This window comes from Pyrus communis, chromosome 2 (assembly GCF_041283825.1).
Source record: "Pyrus communis isolate YQ-2024b chromosome 2, ASM4128382v1, whole genome shotgun sequence".
Taxonomy (NCBI): domain Eukaryota; kingdom Viridiplantae; phylum Streptophyta; class Magnoliopsida; order Rosales; family Rosaceae; genus Pyrus; species Pyrus communis.
This window is the reverse complement of record NC_142566.1, coordinates 24244096-24267302: the sequence shown is the minus strand read 5'-3', so window position 1 is coordinate 24267302 and position 23207 is coordinate 24244096. Positions and strand designations below refer to the sequence as shown.

The window sequence follows — 23207 nt, the reverse complement described above, 5'->3', positions numbered from 1 at the left end:
ATAGGCGCTCTGGCTACTTGAAATTACAGTTATGTCACCGCCCTTCCAATTTTTTGTCTTCTTTCCGGCGCATTTGTCCAAATTCGAACGTGTGCTTTTAAAACCATATTATTTTTTGTTGGAAATTTATTAAACAAAATCTAAAATGCGAAAAAAATAGTTTTTTTAATTTTTTATTAAACCATAAATTTTGTTAGATTAGTCATCGATAGATTTCGAACCTAGTTTATCATGTAAGAAATCAACTCATTTTCACTACTGTAGTAAATGATCATTTGCTGAAAAAAAATGATTTGAATTCATGTGGACATGCATTTTAGTCAAGGTTACAGACTAAAAAATAATCCAAAATATAGAAGACTGAATTTTTTCTGAAGAAGATAAAAATGCCCTCATTGAATTATAAAGGTCGTGAATTAATATTAGATTAACGACTATCCATGTGACTATATCAAGAGTCCGAATGATTTCTCTACTTTGCACGCCCGTTGGCGATAAATAAATATGCAACTACCGACTGTTTGGGGACTATTATACGTATAGGACTCACTTCTGCTCATAAATACTTTAGCTAGAAGAGCTTTTACTAAAAGAATTTAGAAAATTCTAATTAAGGGCCCAAGTACTCCGTAGATAAATACACTTCTTCAAGAAGTACCTTCCGTGGTGTAAAATCACTTTTAATCATTCCAGAAGCAATTCCAAACAAATATCTTTTTTTAAATTTTAATTCGGACGCAGGATCCAGTTCTTTCGTTTTAGTTCAGAATTGTAAATTGAACAAAATTGAGCAATTTGAGAAACGCATCGGCCCATATTTTGGTGCCGAAAATTTGACACGGGAACCAATATAAATGAAGAAGTCGACACTCGAGTTAGAAAAGAAAAAATGGATGTCGATCTCGGAACATATGTGATGAAGGACTTCAAGCCACAATCGGGACTGGGGCCTCGACCTCAGTCGGGGCCAAAAAAGGCTCTGCAACAGGGGCAGCTAGTGCCGGCCTGATATATACGTCCTCCTTCGGTTGGTGAATTGTAACAAGGTCGGGTAAGGGGGTCTTGGGGCCTTGCTTGCCCTTGGGATCCCAATCGAGCATAATCTTGACCTTAATACCAAGCACACCCTGTATGCAAATATATGAAGTGATCAGTTGATTAAGAACGGTGAACGATTTGGACAGAACAAAACCAGCCCATGAAACACAATAAGAAGAAGGAAGAAACGGGTGAGTGGGACTAACCTGTCTAAGGAGGACGTGCCTCACAGCAGAATCAATGTATTCATTGACTGGCTGACCAGAAGAAATCATGTATCCGTCTTTGAACTTCATGGACTTGGCTCGTGCAGCTCTTAGCTTTCCACTAATGATCACCTGTTAACATACCACTATCAAATGTTAATGTACCAATAACATCTAACATCAAGTTAAAATTGCAACAGGAAAATCATAGCCGGAAACTGCTAATGACCAACCTCACAACCCTTTGCTCCACTTTCCATGACGAATCTCAAAACACCGTAGCAAGCCCTGAAAGGAACAGTCATTGGCAGATTAGTTACTGGACATCCATTTGACATATTAAAATGCATACCAATATGGAGTCCATTAATAAACATAATTGAGATCATTGGCAGTGCCACCATTTAGATAAACTAAGAAAATCACTCGCCCTCGCCAACTCGAAGATATATAGATTTCAGAGCCACTGATTAAAAAAATAGCCTGATTACTAGAAATCACAGTTCGGCTGAGCATCAGTGCCTTTGTTTATACTTCTGAATGAGTGCCAAGCCTACCTAAAAGTAATAGTGGATTGCAAATATGTTCCCTCCCCAAGGTTACAGCATGAAAACAAGGGCATTTCACAAGGAATATCTCACGGAGGATGTCAATCAATTTTGTCAACTTCCGACACAAATTTGCTATGAAAACACCAATATGCTTTGTAGATGACAGGACACAGAGCCACTAATCCCAAAAGAACGAGCCTAGAGATTATGGTTTCACTAAGCATCGTTGCCTTTATTTCCAGTTCAAAAAGAGTACCAGAAACCACAGGTGAAACTACCAGTAATAGTCTATTATAAACATGTACCCTCCCCAAGGTAACTGCAAGAAAGCAAGAGCATTTCATGAGCAATATCTCATGGAGGTTGTCAATCACTTTTGTCAACTTCCGACACAAAATTGATATGAAAACACCAAAATGCTTTGTAGATGACATGACACAAATCACAACGCCAGTGATTCCAAACAATAGCCTGATTACTAGAAAAATAGATCAAAATGAGTGTCAGATACCCCGGGCCAGACTTACAATAATGATCCATGATAAACATGTACCCTCCCTAAGATTACTACATGAATAAGAACATTTCACGGGATTATCTCACGGAGGATGTCAATCAATTTCGTCAACTTCCGACACAAATTTGGTACGGAAACACCAATATGCTTTGTAGATGACATAAGACCAAATCTAACAAATTGGAAAAATTATCGCTATATGTTTGAAATACAAACTACATCCAATTACCAAAAAAAATAATTTGAAGTCCCATTCCCAATTACTTTAAACGGAATACTGTTGGATTACATATAACTATGGTGAAAGTACACAGGTAGCAACAATTAACCATTTACCCTCCGCACGGTTACTGCATGAAAGAAAGTGACTTTCATGAGGATGATGGAATGGAGGATATGTATCAATTTCGTCAACTTCCGACACAGAGCTGGTATGAGAACACCAATCTGCTTTGTAGATGACATACCCACATCTAAAGAAAGCCAAATCAGAAATACAAATGCTGCACATTTTCAACATACAAAATACCCAATATACCTATTCCTCATCTTTCTCCAACAATGTACATTTTAATAATATTTCTAGACTGTCTAATGAATTGACTCGGCATTCGATCAGTAACGAACTAAAGTTTTGAGATGGAATCATATACCTGCGGACGGCAAGGCCACCGAGAAGCTTGTAACGGAGAGACTCGGCCTGAGCAATAGCGCACAGCCCTCTGTTGTTAACCTTCTCAGCGTAAAGCTCAACGCTGTTTTCCGGAAACTTAAACCGCTTCTGTACAGCAGAGGTTAGCTCCCTAATCCTCCTCCCCTTCTCTCCTAAGAATATACAATGCCCACAAATCTATTAATTATTTAACATAAACACTCAATTAAATCACAAAAACATCGATTATTTAGATCATTTCAAATGAGAATCATACCGAGAACGTTTTGGGTTCGGGTGGCTCGGATGATGATCTCGGTTCGCATCGGCGTAACCCTAACTTCAACGCCGGAGTAGCCATCTTCAGCGAGCTCTCTCGTCAGCACCTCGTTCAGCTCGGCGAAGAAAACGCCGTCGGCGACGAACTGCAACCAAAAACAAAGACGAGAGCTTTAGTTGAAAATGAGATTGATTTTCTCGCTTTTCTCGGGAAACAAACAAGGGAGGAGAGGGGCTGACCTTTCGCTTCTTGCTCATTTGGGTCGCAGCCGCCATGGTTGTGGGTGTGAAAGTTGCAGAGATAGGATCTGAAATGTGGTGGCGGGAGCTCTGAAAACCCTAGCTCTTGTTTGGCACCGGGTTTTGGGGTTATAGATATGAGGCGGTTTATATGCATAGGTGGAGATGGATCGGACGGTTAGATCTATGGACGGACGAGATTTGTCCTAGACTTTATTTTCCATTTTAAAAAAAATTAAAATAAAACTAACACAAGCATCAGTTTTCACTTTTCACTTTTCACTATGTTGGAGCATGTCATGACTTCAATCTCATGGTCATGGATTTAGTTTTTACTATAACAACATCGTTCTAAATTTGAATCTTATGGACGACAATAATTGATAAAAAACGTCGACTAGAGTTTAAAAACATTTATTAGATTGGACTATTGAAGGAGCGGGAAATTCAAGTTTACACATTTTCAACATTGAAAAAGTAATTGCCAAGATGTATAGTTAGTAACAAAATTAACAACTTTGTTGGAGGATTAATGTTTCTTCTTGGTTGGATGTAATCAAGAATGGTGTTCATGTTCACCAACGGAAATGGAAGATTCAAACTTCAAACCTACATACAGTAACATTGAAAGCTTGTTGTCGTAAAATGTTCTTTTTATACATGGAGGAGTATAGATTTGTGTTAAACCACACAACACATAATATAACAACTAGATTTTTTTACCTACAAGTGAAAAAAAGTATCACTACACCAGCGGTTGGTGAGATATATGTTGCCTTATACATTAACTGTTGTGAGTCAGGCAAATATGACCTTAACAAACTCAATTTTGTGCACGTTAAGGCCCAAAAACCAAGAAAGTAGCCCAAAATTTTGTTTTCGGCTATAGTTTGTGGTAAATTATGATGGACCACTGTCCGTCAGTCCATGTCTAGAAGATTTGGGTTGTATAAGTAGAAGTTAACTATGCGACCCAAGTCCTTCCATTATGTTCTTAGCTGAAGAGAATTTTTGAAGGTAACATTGGTACCAATTGTTTAAACGTGGGTTAGGACTAGAGAGGATCCAATTATTAAAGGTGTGATTAGAGAGTAAGTTGATTATCGAGGGGAACGAGGCTAAAGTCAACACAACTAATGAATAAGTTGAACGGAAACCTAACTTAATTAATTGAAAATTCCATAGTCCAATAGACAAATTGATCAGGCATGATTCAAAGAAGTTAACACACTATATACCTCATTTGTATGGTAGAAGAAGTGTGTATTTTGCATAAGTTTTAGGGTATATATTTATAATTAATGACACTGATACCTTATAAATAATAAAATACAGATTGTTGAATATTGGAAGACGGACACCTACCGAACTACAAGCTGAAGAGTAGGGCGAAATTCTGTCTTCAAGACATTGCATTCGTGCAAGCTTGGAGATTGTCAACTCTCTTCGACTCTTTACTCAATTATTCTATTGTTGATGTTGTTTATGAGTTCGTCGTTGTAACATGTTTGCATTGTTAAACTACTTTGTTGTTTGATATAACGCTAATCAATAATTTCGTGCTTAATATAACAAACACATAAAATCATGTTCTTCTTCTTCTTATGTAAATATTACATATTATTGTTTTTCATATTTTCTCATATTGCTGCACATAATATTTGTTAATATCCAAATTATTTGGGGCTCGATGAATCTGTCTACTCACCACCAAACTTCTTTCCTTAGGGAAAAAGAAACAAAGTGGAGAACTTAAGGGACTAATATCATCATTACTGGCATTGTCATTAGGGCATAAATAGGTCCTTTCAAGTATGGGAAGTCGATCATTATAATCTGATTACCTAATTTAGTTCAACTAATAATGATTTAGAGGGATATGTAAAATTACATGACCAATTGGTCTAACGACCTTTAAACTCCGCACAGTTGAATGAGGTTTCATGTTCAAATCACTAGCAGTTGAATGAGGTTTCATGTTCAAATCACTAGAGTGCGAGGATGATATATATTTAACAATTTATAGTAAGTTTGATTAGTTTTTCTTTAATATTACACAACATTGAGTGCTACGTAAAATGAATGGTTGAAAATGAAAATAGAAGATCTAATAATCGTATAAAATAAATCTAATGACTAAAACACATGTAATATTTCTTCGCAGCATTGGAACCATACCCGAGTGTCATGTTTAACTCGCCAAGATACGAAGAGAGTGCACGTTTAGAGTTAGCTCGATACTAAATTGTGATTCATTGTGACTTTTTGTGAGTGGATTAATCAAAGAATTGTAAAACTTTGTCAAAAGGGGAAAACTAGACATTATGGGCTCCTTTCCAACCTGCAGTTTGCTGGAAATGCAAGGAACACAAAAGAAGGAAGGGACACAAAAGTAGATTCCCACTGCAGAATTGCACATGTTATAGCAATGTTTAATTTGTCTGGCCTGGTTTATTAGGGGACCAATTATATCTGATCTTTCTAGTTTTTCTTTTTCTTAATGATAATTTATTATTATACACAAAAGTACATAAAGTGGTCATGCAAAGTTAAGCGCAAATTAAAGATGTGGACAGCCAAGCAACAAAATAAGGGGTCTAATACAAGGACTTCAGCCCAAAACATACGAACAAATCCTAAGAATCCGAACTACTCGTCTACCGCAGGAACTGCCGTCATCGCCATTAGCAACCAAGGAAGAGGCAAAGAACAAGCCTCGATAAAAAAATCTTTAGAGGATGGGGTTGGAGCTTCGCACCCGATTCAATGTGTGTCATTCTCAATCGATCAAGGAAAGGGTCAAAATTGACCTTAGGTCTATCTGTTGATCACTGTAGACTCATAGTCCACATATGTGGTGAGGATGAGGATGAGGATGAGCATGAGCAACAATATGAGGCAAAGAAAAAGCCGAAATTGAAAAATTCAAGGCCCAATACAATTATGTATTTTTTTTTAAAGTATAATTAGACATTTATTTATATGTTATGTAAAAAATATAATTAAAATAAAAATTTTCATGGGCCCCCGTCTAGACGCTTAAGCGTTAGGCCCTTGCCTAGATGCCCAAGCGTTAGGCCCTTGCCTAGATGCCCAAGCGCTAGATCTCTGCCTGCCACTAGCCTAGTGCCTTTTAGAATCTTGGGTTTCAGAGAAGAAGAAGAAGATGGGGCGGATGTGCCAGTGATGAAAGGAAGAGGTGGAGGAAGATGGAAATCGATTGAATTTTTATGACAAATCCCATTAGGGTTTTTTACTCTTCCTTTTTTCTCATTGTCTGCTCTCTTGCCCAAACAAAAACCAAGCTTCCTTGTTGTCGATCCTGATTTCGGTTGAGGTCGGTGGCAACCTCTCTCTTTTCTAAGTGTTTTTTTTTTCTCAATTTTCTGAGCTTCTTATTTTTTAGCAATTGTCTCAGATTTGGATGTTTTCTTCTTGTCGTTTTTCTTCATCCTCTTCCTCAATCTTCCAGCTCTCTTAGCCTAAGGTTTTCAAAACTTTTATCTTAGTTTTTCCGAGTGATTGTCTCAAATTTGGATGTTTTCTTCTTGTCTTAGTTTTTCCTCACCCTCTTTTTCTATCTTCTAGTTTTCTAACCCCTTTGTGATTACCTTAATTTTTCACAATAAACAAAGAATTCCATATTTGTTAATTAATTGTACGATCATGTTTATAACAAAGCATCCCACAATCGTTAATTAATTGTACGACCATGGTTTAGCAGGTTAATTGTTAGTTTATATGTTGAACTTGATCAAGTGGATTACCAAGCAAACGCACTTTTTTATTTGCATTGTTGGCCAGCTCGTATTAGGCGCGATTTGACGGTGTGATCAAGATTATTGTCACTAATTATAATTAGCACATGTGATCATTCTATGTTTAATGTTGTTGATTAGCTGTTGTTCTCATTGTTCATGTTTATTCTATAAAATCTAATTAGGCATGGCCGCATGAGACATACCGTATTTTGATTACAAGGATTAGTGTGATCTTATGCAATATTTAGATGAATCTTCCCGTGGAATATGCACAACTAAGCAGACATACCGTGTTTTGGCGCTTAACGCTCACATACGAGGTCATAGTTGCCTAGTGCAATCTAGGGACAAGCTAACATCTACTACGGATTCAAAGCGAACGTATGATTATTATACGAGTTTTTACATTGACGAGTTGGTATGTTCGAAACATAACTGATTTTTAAAAATCTTTATTTTTTTGTCCACTCACACCTTTTATTTTGCCTCATTTTAATTTATTTACACTTTTTCCACATCACTTACCTTTTATGAATTCGCCACTCTACAATTATTGACCGGAACACTTCGAATGTCCGGTGTCCACGTTCGATATCCGGATCGAAGTGTGTCAATTTAATATCATTATACCGATACGATATATTCGACATAATCTACCCACTCAGGTGAGCGTTTACATAACTTTAATTTATTTTTCAGTTGATCTCACCCCTCCATTGAATATTCAAAAATCCAAAAACCATTTGCAGCAATCACTCATGTGGGCCCCTGCTCCAAAGATCAGGAAATTAGGTTGCAAAATAAATGGGTCCATCAACAGAGACATGTACTCAATCAGAGAAAGTGAAATAGATGCCAAGGAATCATCAACTTGAGAATAGGCATAAAGGATATTTATTGCTTAAAGGCAATAAGTAAATTATAGGAAACATTCATAAATATAACCGGGTGTATATCGTCTCATCAGCGTCCCTCTCAGCATGTGATATGAGCGGATAATAAGAGAGACTATTGGGAGTATACACTCGATTTCAATACAAAAAGTTCCTTTAGTGGGAGAATCACTTAAGTGTATATTGATGACATGCTAGCGTTATTTAAAATCAATCACACGCTGCCACTTGTCTTTATTTTATTTATTTCCGTACGTCAGTGCATAGTTACTTCGAAATATCAATAACGTGACATCCTAGGTGCATAAAATATCTATGAGAGTGGAGGGAATAAGCATAGGATGGGGATTCTTTCCCCTCCCTCCCGTCCTCTCATAGTTTTTTTTTCCTTCTCTCTTTTTTCTATTGTTTTTTTTTCTCTTTCTTTTATAAAGATAAAATCTTGAACATTTAAAGAAAAAAAAAGAAAAAAGAGAATCCTTTCCAAAAGCGTAGGCATGGGGAAGTTGAGTTCAATCTACGAGAGAGTGAGAGAGGGAGGGGAAGCTTTGGGGCCCCTGTCATGTTGTTGGGGTCACTGTTTATACATATCTGTCTGTCTCTTGGAAATATGGTGCTTTGTTTTAAACTGCCTATGGAATACATTATTTTCTCTATCAGTACAATCAAAAGGACTGTCATTGGTTACAGCAAATATAATAAAATTAATAAATAAAAAAAATGGAAAAACTGGTCAAAAAAGCTCATCATCTCTTATCTGAGATTCTGTTCCTGTGGTGGTGTGTGATTGGGAACCAAAAAGATTAATCTAAAAGCTGCTTTTCCTTCCAATTATTTCAGAGCATCTTCACGCTACAGATGTATGTATCATATGCCTGTAAAAATATGTACCTAAACACAAGTTCTCCAGAGTCCACAGCTGAAAACAATAACAAAATCCATAAAAACAGCATAAAGAAGTGTGGGAAAAAGCAGTTTTGGCTTCATGGGAAGCAGATTACTGAGAAAACTCTCTCTCTCTCTCTCTCTCTCTCTCTCCAGTTCTTAGTTAAAATCAAGAAGAAAACTTTGAGAAAAAGGGGAATAAAGGGTTTTTGTTTCTGTGGAAGAATTTGCATCAAAAGTTAATCTTGAACCCTTGATCAAAAAGGGGATTCATAGATAGATAGTCCTTTTTGACAACAGCAAAAGTTAAATAAAAGCTGTACAGCTCTTACGGAATATATCAGCACTCTTTAAATTCCCTGAGAAATTATATGGTTTGACTCTATCAATGTGCTTCTCCATCTGCACCCAAGTTTGGATTGTCCTCTCGGTGATTTGTATTTGATTAATTAGAATATCGCTCCAATTAAGAGAGAGAGAAGGAGGAACACAGATAAACAAAAGGGCAAATATAAACTTTTATTACCAATTAAGAAGATATGGGATTACACAAACACAGCTTAACTTCTTTTTATCTCTTCAATTAGATCCACAGTTACAGACTTACAGTGAAACAGCGATTCTGGGGAATTATTATCTAACAGATACAGCGGAGTTTACAGAATCTGATCAATTTTTCTCCTTTTTTTCTTTCTACCATCTCAACATGCAAAAGAATTAGGAAGACATTATAATCTCTCTCTCTCTCTCTCAAACTTTCTCTCTCTAAGCAGGCCTAATTCTCTTGTGCCCAGCTTTTCCATCAGACTTCAAAGCCCCGCTGGAATCTCCTCCCTCAGAAGAAGTATCCATGGACTTGGTGAAGGAGCTTGAGAGATCAGCATAAAGATCAACCACTCTCCTGATGTTGTTGTTGAGCTCCCTGATCAGACCCACATTTCTGCTTAAATTGTCAGGGATTTTGGATTCATGGTTGTGATTAATCTCATTTATCAGCAGCCTGTTTTGGTCCAAGATATTCTGCACTTGCACAAAGCTCTTCTGAAACGTCTGCAGAACTTTTCCATCAATTTGTGTGCTGCCATTGCCAAGCCCTGAGAATGTGTCACCCTCCATTGACTGGATTAAATTAAAACTCTTTTATTTTCTGAGGACTCAGAAAAATTCGGATCAGATCAGAACCAGTCCTGCAACATCAAGAACAGAAAAAGAAAAAGATTGTGATGATGGTCGAAAAAAAAAAAAAAAGAAACCCCAATAAGCAAAATCGGAAAAGAAGCATACTTTAATCCAATTTAAGATAAAGTTCTTATCTTTTAGTTTTTTTACAAACACCCACAATCATAATTTCCTATCTGAACATGCTTGCACTAACCAAAACGCCCAAAGAAAAAGTAGAAAAGTGATTTCCGCACTCCCTTTCTCTCCCTGCCACACTTATCAACCTTGTTTTTGTCCTTTGATTATGCTTTAACAAGTGTCAGAAGAGAAAAAGAGAGTGCGATAATCACTGCCAGAACATAAGTGTACACGAGACAGTTTCTGTGGAAAAAATCATGACCTCCAAGGGTTCTTCTTTTCCACGGGAGAATCAGAAAACAGACATGAGTTTTGCTGTGATTATAATTATTATTATTGTTTTTATTATTGTTTTTATGTGATTTATGATAAGATGGGGGAAAAAGCAGATCCCATTTCCACAAAAGGGAACCTTTTATAATGTACTAAGAAAATACCCAACTAAAGCTCAGAGTTCCCAAAGAAGAATCTCAAACACCCCAAAATTAAAATAAATAAATAAAAAATAAAAAGTCAGTCAATGATGCAAAGAAGATGAGGCCATGAGAGTACTACTGCTGCAGATACAAACAGCATTCTTTGATCTTTCCAGACAAAAGTACAAGAACTAAATTAAATCTCTTAAATCACAATTAAATAAATTAAATACCCCAATTGGGTTAAGTTAACAACCAAAAAAAAAAAAATCTAAATTGGGTTATTACAAGAAATTAAAAAAATAGCAGAAACCAGAGCTAATTGGGAATTCAGAGGTACATGAAATTTGCAAAAACTCCTGAAGTGGAAAACAATACTGAATAAAGTAAGAAAAAAATAATGCCTGTAATAAAAAAAATATAAATATCTTCACAATCCAAATTTACACACCAAGAAAATATCTCAAATTTCCATTTGGGAAGAACCAAAAACTCCAGAAATCCACAATAAAGATCAGAACTTTGGAGGAAGAACAAGAAGCCGACATGGTCAATGTGTTAGCAGAAGAAAATTAAACAAAACCCATAAATTCAATATACAAAAAAAATACATATAATCGAGCTAAAAAATAAATCTTTTTGCGTTTTTTTATTCAACCCTGTTTTTCTAAATACGTAATTAAATTATAATAAATTCGTACCTTGAAAATCTGGAACATTATATTCTGCGAAGAGACAGAGATTGAATGGAGGAGGAGGAAGACGACGACGGAATCCGAAAAAACGCTGCAAAAGATCGGCGATTGAATCGAATCTCCGGAACAGGAGAACAGAGAGAGAGGAGAAGAGAACAGAACACCACACCTCTGAATTCTGAAAATTTTTAGAGAGAGAGAAGAGAAGAGAGAATATGTAGATTTGACAGTCACGCTCACGCTCGGACCCCCTCAGAGTGTGTCTAAATATTTTAGCTCTCTTAATATATTGTCGTCGTATAATAGTATAAATTCCATATCTACCTGTTATTTCCCTATTTTATTTTAGAATGCATTTTGTTCACCACCTTGAAGTGGCGTTAACGTCACCTTACTTATTACTATTACATGAATTTAAATTTTGAGATTTATGTCTGTCTATTATACATATATTAAAATTTAATCTTATCCAATCTTTAGAAAAAGGGTGAAGACAGAGATTTTTCAGAGTATCGGAAAGATCACTCATTATACCAAGTGTCATAATACAAGTAGTTGGATACTTGAATAATTTTTTTAACAATTTGTAGTATGATACTTGGAATACCAAACCGTGTTCACAGTAAGTAAAAATATTTCCTTTATTTTATTTTGGATTTAGTTGGGATTTGCTTGTGTGTTTCCTCATATCCTAATATGAGTTGTCTATTGGTCTATTTATGAGCCACGTTGCTAGTGATTGATGATAGAATCTACAATTGTTGCCTGAATTAAGGTATCTAGAGGTTTGATCATATTGATGACCACACCTCTGATATAACCGTGTAATTTATTGTAATAGAATCATTTGATATACTCACCACATCTGTAATATAACCATTTAATTGACTGACCACATCTATATACATTGTAATAGAGTCGTTAACACTCATCTTTCTGTATTGTATCACTTTGTAGTACACAAGCAAATGTTGCATATAAGTTTCTTGATAAAGTCTCATTGCTCTTATAAGGCGATTGTCACTGTTCTTTAATTTTTGTGCCATGTGTGAAACCACATTTTTCTCATTTAATAAGCAATCACTTTGTAATTTTTCTTAAAGTTGCGATTGTTGTATTTTGTTTAATTAATAATAGTCGCCTTTTACCCTCCCTCTCCCTCTCCCTCTATTTTATAATTTCATGTGAATAAAAGATATGAATCATTAACAATGTGTAAAACATGCATAAGATTTATCTGTAATGTAGTCTATAAACTCATCTATGTATTAATGATTGAACTTTTAGAATTTAAGAACCAACTTGTTTTAGACTCTAAAGCAATGTTAGTTAGGTTTGCATTTACATGCGAGATTCATCTGATATATACATGGAAAGTCTCTCAAGGGTTGGTTTACGTACGTTTTTGCTTGAAAGAAGTTTTGGTTTTGTGTGTGAATTAGATCCATATTTTTCAGGATGTTTTCTTTGATCTTAAAACACAATTTCGTTTCAATTTTCAATTGTAACATTGTACCTCTAGTTTTATACATATTGCACATAGTGTAATGTAGTACTAATGACGGGTCAGGATTTTCTTCAGATCCTTTCTATCCAGATTTTCTCGATTCTTTAATTCTCTGCGTTCTTCGATGGATGTTGGCCCCAATTACCGACCCACCATGCCCACACCATCGTCTTCTGGCCTCTGGTTGCCCAAAACTGGAACCAAGTAATCCCAGATAAAGAGAGAAGAGAGTCCGAGGGAGAGAGAGTGAGAAGAGGGATGAAGATGAACAAGAAAAAGGTAAAAAAAAAAAAAAAATTCATTAATTTTTTACCTTTCAATGTTCGGTTGAACAGATATAATTAAAAGATTCGAAAAATCTCTTATTCCTCCAATGACATGTCCTGCCGTATCATTAAAAAATTTGATGCGTTTGATTCTGAAACCAAAATAGAAAAATACACATCTAGCCTTTACTTTAAGAAGACCATGAAAGTCAACAAAGTTAGCTTTTCACTTTCACGCTCATCTTTGAATTCAAAGTAGTGGAAGTTTTACAAAAAAGTGTGTTAAGGGGTTGTATAAAAAAAATGGGTGTTCTATCATCCTGATTTTATATATATAATATTCACAAAACTTTCATCATCTTTGGTGCAGTTAAGAAGAAGAACAAGAGTTTAGAGACGTGTTAGAAAATAGAATTCTATAATCAGGCGTACAAAATAAAATATAATTAATATTTGAGGGATTTTACTGTTAACATCAATAATATCTTTTGTGGTAAAATTTTAATAATAAGTAGTTAAGTTAGGTCAATATCGACCATGTTACTAATGAACCATATTGGATCTAAAAAGTTGATCAAGTATGCCCACATTACTTTGGTTATCCATGTTCTTCTCATCCACTTAGAATTTGAATTCTCTTCGTAAAAATATCGTTCTTATATTTTTTTTCGTAAAAATTTGAATTAAGGAAAATTATGACATCCAACTTTTCATTTTTCTAAAAGAAAAATGTATGACTTGATCTACTACACATACACTGCCAGAGTTTGGATCTTATGCTTAATAAAAAAAATATATATAAAAATACTACGATCGTAATTTGAATTTTTTAGTTTTTTGCTCTAACCAGCCGAACAAGCTGAACTACTTTCTTAAAGTATGTTTTTTTCGTCCCTTTCAGAATTGGATTCGAACCAAACTCATGTCCCAATTCTTAATTTTGTTTCGATTGTCCCATCAGAAAATAAATAAATAAACTATGGTATATCTAAAAGCTTGGCTAATCAGGTGAAGACGCGTGTCCTCGGAGGCTCGGGAGATCTGCAAGTTTGGTTCCAAACCTAACCAGGTCCCCAGCCTGCTGATTTGCTGCTTATGCTCTTCCTGCTGCAGTTCTTTCATTCAATCAAAGTGGACCCACTCTCTAATAGTAATATCATGCTTCGACATTATTATATAAATAAATAATTATTCTTAACTTCCTCATGGAAAATTAGAAAATAAAAAAAATAAATGGGGTCTTAAAGAGGAGAAATTTTTTATTGTGACCGGAACACAAGTGGTACACTACGTGTTTTTATATAAATGGTGAAAATTTTTATTTTTAAAGTTATTAACACAAGTGGAACACGAGTGGTACACTACATGTTCCGATCATACTGAAAAATCTCGCCTTAAAGAGGTGTATCATGTGGACACGCCATTCAAGAACAATATTTTGTTTGTTGCTATCTAGTGTGAAGAGATTGTTCGGTTTGTTTGAAATACGAAGTGTTACATTATATGTCATTATACAAGTAAATAAATATTTAAAAAATAAAAAATTTCTCTATTTATATAAACGGCATGTGGATATAGTGTATCACTCTATGTTTTAGGCACACTGAAAAATTTCTCCACATGTGTAACAGATCACTTCACTTTCAAAATCTATTGGGCTATAATTTATCTTATGTAAAAATTGAACAAGGGATTTCAATCAAACATGTTTTGGACGATAATAAGCGCGTCTATATATCTAATTTAGTTCAACAAAAAAACAATCACAATTTTGTTTATAGTGTTTCGGAGTATAGAAAAGTATGTCACAATCAATAAGCATTTTGATAGTTTAGAAGCTAAGGCTTTGACACTACAACAAGTGCTTCAATTGGCATGCCAACTATAATTTAGCACACGAAGGTGACTCCTTAATATCAAATTATCAATAGACTTACAACAAAATATAGTGCCGAGCACACAAACGGGATCCACACACACGAGTTGGTATTACTGTCATTCTCCCCTTTTTAACCATCCAAGAGAAATAGGTATGAGATTTTATCAAAAAATCTTGACAATATATGTGGCACCATTGCTTATAAAGCACTATATGGCTCTCCCTCTAACCAATGTGAGGTACAAATGTGGCTCTAATCCCAGTCACCAAACTCCAACACAAAATAAATTAACTCAAGTTCTTTAGCGCACCCAACCAATTATTTAAGATAATTTGCATCTTTCGGGACAAATCCAGTCTAATTTTTCAACATACTTAATAGACAAGCAAATATGACAACATAGGAATTAGCTAATTTAGAGTATCACTATGATCGTACTTGCGTTTGGTCAGGTTGTACCTACAAATTTCATGATCCTTGGATTTGAATACATTCCCCATATTAGCAAGGCCCGTGATCTCTTGGTTGCAACTTAGTACCTATGTATTTATTCTACGCACACAAATAAAACTCATTTTGAAATTGTTTTTAAAATAATTGAAAGTGTTTTTAATAAAAATGTTTTTAGGTTCCAAAGATGCTAGAAGTGTTTTTCCAGAATTCACTTGTATATTTACCAACGATTGATTCCAAAAGTACCTGCACCAGAAAAACGTTTTCACCCATGTTAAAAGTATTTTCAAACGAGTCTATAATTAATTAACTAATAATGACCTATGATAAAGAACACTTTGATAGTTACGAAGTATAGGAACTAGATAAAATCCAATCCAAAGTTCAAATCATGTTCATGACGACATGCATTTTGTAGCTTAGCATGAATAATGAAAGGATAATTAGAGTCTAATCCAATTGCCAACAAGATTCTCAAGTTATTAATCGTATTAAAAGAACCGTGTGGACCACGCTAATAAAACTATGATTAATGCTAATCTAGGAGCACTTTCACAAGTACACAACGTTATTGGCCACGGTCGTTTTCACAAGTTGATCATAAACAAATAAACAAGCCCATTTGCCTTTAGCTTTTTTTTTCAGATTTTATTTTATTTTTTACTGTGATAAAGGTCCTTCTTGTTGGATTTAGTCTAGTATTTTTTTTTTCCAACTTTAATTAAATTTTCTAATTTATGCATCTTTACTCAAATTTGTTATTTGAATATTTAAATATGAAAATCTAACCACTGTTACGGAAAATAGTTAAAAGAAAATTTATATGTTATCATATATGATACTTATATTGATAAAGTACATTTAACCCGTAATAGAGGTATCCATGAAAATAAATATAAATTAATCTGCCTGTCATCCATGAAAATAGTTCAAAGAAATTTCATCTTTGATACATGTATAAACCCATACTAGCATTTGTAGTGATATATGTAGTACATACAACATAGATTAGTTAACACATTTAACATGCAAGGGAGGTAAAAGAAAAAAAATTGAGATATGAATTAGGAGCAGGAAAAAGGAAAAACAGATTTAATTTTTATAGTTAATCCTAAAATTGAGTAAAGGATTGGGTGGTGCTATCCTGACACACCTATTTTTAACCTCTACACACATCTTGTTAATTTTTGTGTTTGATATTCTTCAATTTATTTGATCTGATGGCTAAAAATTGAGAAGGGAGTGAGAAGTGAAAAGAGTATGTGGATAGAACCAACCAAAAGATACACCTATAAATAAAGGATGACATGTATCACAATTTAATAAAATAAAAAAAATGTAAATAATAATCATCAAATAAACCTAAACCCAATAATAACTCACAAAATTAAACTTATATCAAGTTTACTCCTTATTTTTTTGAGTATCTTTGGAGAAATAGATAAAGAGAGAATATTGAGTATGGATCTGTGCACCGTAAGCTCAATGTTGCTCTCGTCATGAGAGATTTTTCAGTATGATCAGTACACGAGATGATATATCACGTGTCACTATACATATGATGAAATACGTGTGTTAAAAAGTTAATAACTTAAAAATAAAATTTCTCACTATTCTTATTAAAACACGTGTTGTACCATTTATGTTCTCATCATAATTAAAAATATCTCGTTGTTGTAATGAGCATTTAAAACCCCAATGATATCAATGATTATCTTTAATCTCCACGATTGGTTTTCTAAATGGGAGACAATCTGAAGGCAAGTGTTTCAGTCTCCACTAAACACACCAACTTTTTTATAATGGGAATGGTGGTGGCGTCTTGTGTTGAGGGTCTAGATATTGCTTTTCTTTTCTTGAGTTCTCTTTTTATTTCCGGGTCCAGTTATAATATTACGTTTCACTTATGTGAGATTTAACTGGTGTAAATGACACACCTCGATTGAAATCAAAGCGTGTTGATTATCACCAATTGACACACCTCAATCGAAATCAAGGCGTGTTGGCTGTCACGTGAGGGTAACATAATCATGTGCACAGTGCAGAAACAATATTGATATAGAGAAATACGAATAAATAAAAACCCAGTTACCAGCAATACTAGCTAAGAAAAGGTGCTAGTGCAAGATTAAGTGTGAAATACACAATCAGAGCATAAGTAGCCTAAGTGCAATCCAACATGACAAATATTAATTATACAACACCCAAAGGTGACCATACAATGGTGATAATTTGTTAGAGCTGTCGTGGATTCCTCGCAAGCCACCAAAAAACACTCTTAACTAGAACATGGAGAGGCGCAAAACAGAAAGTGTGAGTGGGCTTTTGGTTTTCCGTATATACCTATATACTTGAGATTTTTCCCAGAAAATCGATTTAAATGAAATTATGTTTGAAATGCCATGCCTATTGATTTATGCTTAGACTATAAATTTGTACAATATGTGCATATTGTGATTTGATGCAGTGGACTCTCACATAAGTACCAGGTGAGTTGTAGATTGTTTATGTAAATTGGTTGATTATGTGAGATGTGTTGAGAGCTCATAAACCTGCACCCCGGTGTTAGTACTCCTGCTCAGAGTTAAGGCACAGTTCTTCACGTAATGTTCACCTCCCGCGCCATATGCTCATCTTGGATCCAAGTTAGGTGCACAGTCTTGTCGTACAGACCACTATAGGTGGTTTCTACTCGTAGGTGACCTGCGATTACTCGCACAGTCTTCACGTGATCGTAGCACTTAAACGTATTTATTTACACCCAGTCCTGTCGTACAGACCACTTTAGGTAGTTCCGACTCGTGTGCAAGTATATTTGTTGAGATGTGGATTTGAGCCGTACAGGTCACGTTAGGTGACTCCGGCTGACATATCATTTGCATTAAGTTTTATCACTTGGCTTACATATTTTTTATGCTGAGATATTTGACATGGCATATTGGTGAATTTTTCTATTCTGAGCATGGTTGTGGTATATATATATATACTCCATTTTCTGATAAATTATATAGGTTTTACGGCGAAGGGTTAGAACTTTTTGACGGAATATATTAACGGCGTCAGTATATATAACGATATATTCCATTTTTGGACGAAATATTCCCTAACAATGTTAGGGTTTCCGTACCTGCGCAAGGCACGTACCTGCGCGTCTGGCAATGCCTTGGCCGGCGCGTGACAGTCAGCACGTCTTGATTTCGGTTAGAGTGTGTCAGTAAAGATTTATTGAATTTATATATGCAAGATCTATTGATTTTTTAAACCACTCAATAGTACATTACACGAAAAAAAAAAAACTGCTCACTTCCAACTCAAAACGACAAATGTGCTGGAGATAAAATTGATGTGCATAAAGTCTTATTTGTTAAATTTATATATGCAAGATTTAATTAATTTTTTGAATAGGTCAATTTCAACTGAAAACGACAGACGTGCATGAGATAAAATTGAGATGCATAAAGTCTTATACAAAAACAGTTTTTTTTCTCGAACTCTCTCCATTTTTTTTTTTTTTTTTTTCTCTTTCTATTTTTTTAGTTTACGACAGGTAAACAGTGGTGCTTCTCTTCTTAGTATCGTTAAATGCTTTGCTTAAAATTCTTCTCACCCACACTAGTCCACATCCGATTGTATAATAATGTGTACTACCCCATACCCACCCGTTGCTAAAATAGTTATCCAAATCCGACCCACCAACCCACCATATTAACTTTTGCTGGTAGTTTTCGAGAATGAAGATGTATTATTTTAAATTTTATGCTTACATTATCTCTGAAAAAAACACTTATGCTTATGTAAGTATTCAGGCACCAAACACTCAATAGACTGGCGTTATGCGCATGATCATTTAATTTAATGATATTGATTTTTTGCTTAGTTGAACGAGGTTATGAGTTCAGATTTTATGTGCAATAGTTTAATCAAAATAGAAGGATATTCATATGAGAATCTATTGCCTAAGAGTTGGTTTGGGGTTGCCTAAAAGCACATTCTTAAAAAAGCTAGGGTCTTAATTGTGTTTGTTAAATGAAAAAAAAAAAGTGTTTTTTCTTCAAAATTATAGATCCAAAATCGTAGAAAGCAAAAATAGCTCTACACATGCTTTCTTAAAAAACCTTTTTTCCATTGGAGACAGGTAAACAATACCGGTTAATGAAACTTTTATATTGATTATCATACTCTCATCTTTGTTTTGCTAAACGTACTTTTAGCATTGTAGCTTACCAAACATTTACCTGATTTCTTTTGTACTATTTATTATTACAGTACAACAAAAACAGTTTGAAAAAAAGAATACAGCCCTCCGAAACTAGCCCTCGAAACGTGCGACACATTAATGGATGGGGAAGATGATTTCGACTAGGAGTTTTGGAAAGGGAATATGTGGACGATGAAGATAAGTGAAGTCCCATATGCGAAAAAGCAAGCACATGGGTTGGGAGATGTAGAACCCCCTTGGAAACATTATTGGACACAAATTTGCAATGACAAACCCCAAATGCAATGAAGAGATTATGGGAGTGGCTTCACCACTTGACCCAACTCAAGCCTTGTCGCTTCTGGTCAGACCTTCTTTTATTTTCAATTTTTTTTTTTCAAATTTAAAATCCTGTAATAACTTTTGAATGGTGATATTCACATATCTATTTTTATTTTTTACATACGCTTTTCAATTTTTAGTTGTTAGATTGATAAATTGAAGAAGAAAAATGGCCACAAGTTGTGTAGAAGGTAAAAATGAGTGAGGTAAAAATGAGTGTATGAATAGCACCATCCTACATTTTTTTGTTTATTTTTTTTGGGTATTTGATCACTTTTTAGACTTTGCTCTCCCTATATCCAATAAACACACTTTGGTCTTTTCTATTGTGTACACAATAAGCTTTTAACCTTACTAAGCCTACATGACACTATCATATTTTTATGGTGACTTTTGTCTTTTAAAAGTTGTAACATATTTGGTCACCAATGAAATCTTATCGCCTATCTATACTTATGTGTATATAAATGTGTATATAAAAAAAATTTAATATAACAATATATGAAAAGATTTGGGTTTAAGTCCACACAATGTGCATGTCATAATAATTTAATATTGAACTCGTCATTTATAAGAGTCAAACTTAATATCTTTCACTTACAAGTAAAGAGACATATCATTAGACCTTAGTACTAAATATCATACTTATGTGTATTTCTGGAGAAATAATATCGCCTAATTTTTCTCCTTTTAACATAAGCATAATTCAATGTATATAGGTATGGAGAGAGATATCACTCAATCATAGTACAAAGTATCATACTTAAGTGTATATAGATTAACGATTTTTGCACTCGAATTTTCTCTTTATGCTAGTGCTTTATTTTTAAATTTTGAATTGAATATATTAAAGAAAAATTAAAGAACATGAATAGAAGTGAAGAACAAAAGTGAAAATATAAGATTGTGAAAATTATTACCCTACACACCCATATACACATATATTATGTATTCTGTCATCAAAAAGAAAAATGATCTACTAATATATGAATGAAATGCCTTTTTTTTATTTTTTTTATTTTTTATTTTTATAAATTAAATAACAATGCTGTAGTTTGGTTGGGCTACCTACTACAGTATCTAAAGGCCCAAGATGAAGGTGTAAACCCTTAAACCCAATTTGATTAGGCTCATTACTGTTTAAGTTACAATTAGTTTGTATGGTTCTTTTCTGAGCCCAAATCTGTGTTTTCTCTTCTTAAGGAAAATATTGTTGTCTGATCTCTATCTGTGGCTAGTCTTACCATCCCACATGTTTGTTCATGTGTTAGGAGCAAAAGGAGATGCATGTAAGAGGGTTTTGCTGCAAATATCTTTTATAAAATGACTTAAAAGAAATAACTTCAGTATATCTTGTTACCAGTTGATCTTAGGTTTGATGGTCATCACGTTCTGGAAGTTCATTGCTTCAAACCACCTTTTAAAGTAGTTAGAAAGTTTTGGTTTGAATCGTATCTACGACCATGCACACAACATGATATGTACGAGAATTTTATCAAAAAAAATTTCAGTACAATTAAAAGTGAAATCATTTAATATAAGTTATATTTAAATTTGTCAAATTTTCAAGGTGAACCTTGAATTGTTCAACACTTCATAGGTGACAAGTATAGGTCTAAAGGATATTATAGATACACATATCGATATAATCACATTGTGTAGACTTAAGTTGTTTGTCAATGATCCAAATAGGTCTAATGATTGGGCAATCTTTGAGAATATGTAAGTTTATTTAATTTCTCGCAGTACGTATATGTACCCGTAGAGCCTTTTTTTTTTTATGATCTAATTGAATTAATGATTCTTGTGGTTATAAGATATTCGAAAAATAGCATCTGAGCTAAAAAAATTAGGGTTTAATCCTAGCGGTGTAGTCGGCTAAAAATTTCAGTTCAAAAATGAAATTTCTATTAAAAGTACAGGAAAAAAAATGTACTTTTTCATGTGTGCATCTTCTTCTTCATCGTCTCTCTTCTTTCTCTTTGTAATTTGTATTTTCACTCTATTCTTTCTTGTGGTGACAGAAAATAGGAAATCTCAACCACATTCCAATTTGTATTTTCACACACACACGATCTCTGAAAAATAATGAAACAATTTCAAAACGATTTATATAAACTTCTTGCCTTTGTTTCATGGTGTGCTGGAAAACGAAGAAAGCTTAATGGCTGCAGTGATGCAAGTGAACGTGGTGATTTGTACTGTTTTGTTCTCCATCATAAGCTTGTCCGTAATATTAAAAAAGGTTGGTTGCAGGTTGGAAATTTAGGAAGAAAAAGAATCAGCTATACCCACTTTCTGTTTTTGTGATGAGTAAACTGTCAATTTACTCCATAAACTTTCATCTAGTTTTCGATTTTCCCCTTCAACTTTTCTATTGGAAAATTAAGGACTCAAACTAATTTTTTTAGCCGATTTGCCCCCTACCGTTAGTTTTTCATATATTCCATCCATATTTCTGTTAAGTGAGAGACCATGTGCATAACATGTGAGGGTAGTTAAGTAATTTCACTCTTAAAAATGATTAAAAAACTGAATATAAATATAAAAAAAAACAAACTTTCCCTCTAATTCTTATCCTCAATTTTATTTTTCCATCTCATTCCTATGCATGAGAAATGACATATGATGTTATTGTCTTCATAAGTAGCTAAGTTAGTCTTTTTCTTGAAGTATGTACTACCATTTTTATTTATCTAACAAATTAATAATTTGACAAATGCTCATGGTGTTATTGTCTCAAAAGTAGTGCATTAGTATAAGAAACATGTTCATAATACTCATAAAAAAATGCTCAAGATAATTACATACTTTTCATAATGTCATAATAATCCCAATAGAATTCCACAAAATGATCCTTAAGAAGTTGGAAAACATAACACCCTCAACCTTACTCAACCATAAAAAATGAAAATAGGTTTAGGTACAAGATTCCAACCAAACAAGGAAGGCCATGGAAAGCGTAGCTGATCTCCACGTGTCATGTGCGTTTCGAGTAGAATGTTTGTACTCTTGTTTTGATAACTAAAACCTTATTTTGCTTGTGTTTGGTTAAGTGGAATGCCCATATTTTGTAATCGAGATTCTATGGGTTATATACCTTATGGATGGTAAAATCTCTTATGTTTT

General features: G+C 34.2%; 2 protein-coding genes across 2 annotated transcripts; both read right to left on the bottom strand.

Moving 5' to 3' along the window:
* Positions 1 to 699: 699 nt before the first annotated feature.
* Positions 700 to 3640, bottom strand: LOC137747079 (small ribosomal subunit protein uS3x). Its single transcript, XM_068487088.2, has 6 exons — positions 3484 to 3640; positions 3242 to 3389; positions 2966 to 3137; positions 1478 to 1532; positions 1245 to 1376; positions 700 to 1127 (listed from the first exon to the last, which is right to left on the bottom strand). The coding sequence occupies exons 1-6, from the start codon at positions 3517 to 3519 to the stop codon at positions 927 to 929; spliced, it is 744 nt and encodes a 247-aa protein (XP_068343189.2). The 5' UTR covers positions 3520 to 3640; the 3' UTR covers positions 700 to 926.
* A 5985-nt stretch (positions 3641 to 9625) lies between these two features.
* LOC137748677 (protein ELF4-LIKE 3) lies at positions 9626 to 11578 on the bottom strand. Its single transcript, XM_068488846.2, has 2 exons — positions 11439 to 11578; positions 9626 to 10209 (listed from the first exon to the last, which is right to left on the bottom strand). The coding sequence occupies exon 2, from the start codon at positions 10136 to 10138 to the stop codon at positions 9788 to 9790; it is 351 nt and encodes a 116-aa protein (XP_068344947.1). The 5' UTR covers positions 10139 to 10209; positions 11439 to 11578; the 3' UTR covers positions 9626 to 9787.
* Between the last annotated feature and the right edge of the window lie 11629 nt (positions 11579 to 23207).

Excerpts from the sequence above, each read along its gene's own strand:
- LOC137747079 (XM_068487088.2), bottom strand. The coding sequence starts at position 3,519 with ATGGCGGCTGCGACCCAAATGAGCAAGAAGCGAAAG. Across the intron at positions 3,390-3,483 it reads AAATGAGCAAGAAGCGAAAG|TTCGTCGCCGACGGCGTTTT; the intron begins GTCAGCCCCTCT and ends TTTTGGTTGCAG. Across the intron at positions 1,377-1,477 it reads GTGGAGCAAAGGGTTGTGAG|GTGATCATTAGTGGAAAGCT; the intron begins GTTGGTCATTAG and ends GTATGTTAACAG.
- LOC137748677 (XM_068488846.2), bottom strand. The coding sequence starts at position 10,138 with ATGGAGGGTGACACATTCTCAGGGCTTGGCAATGGCAGCACACAAATT.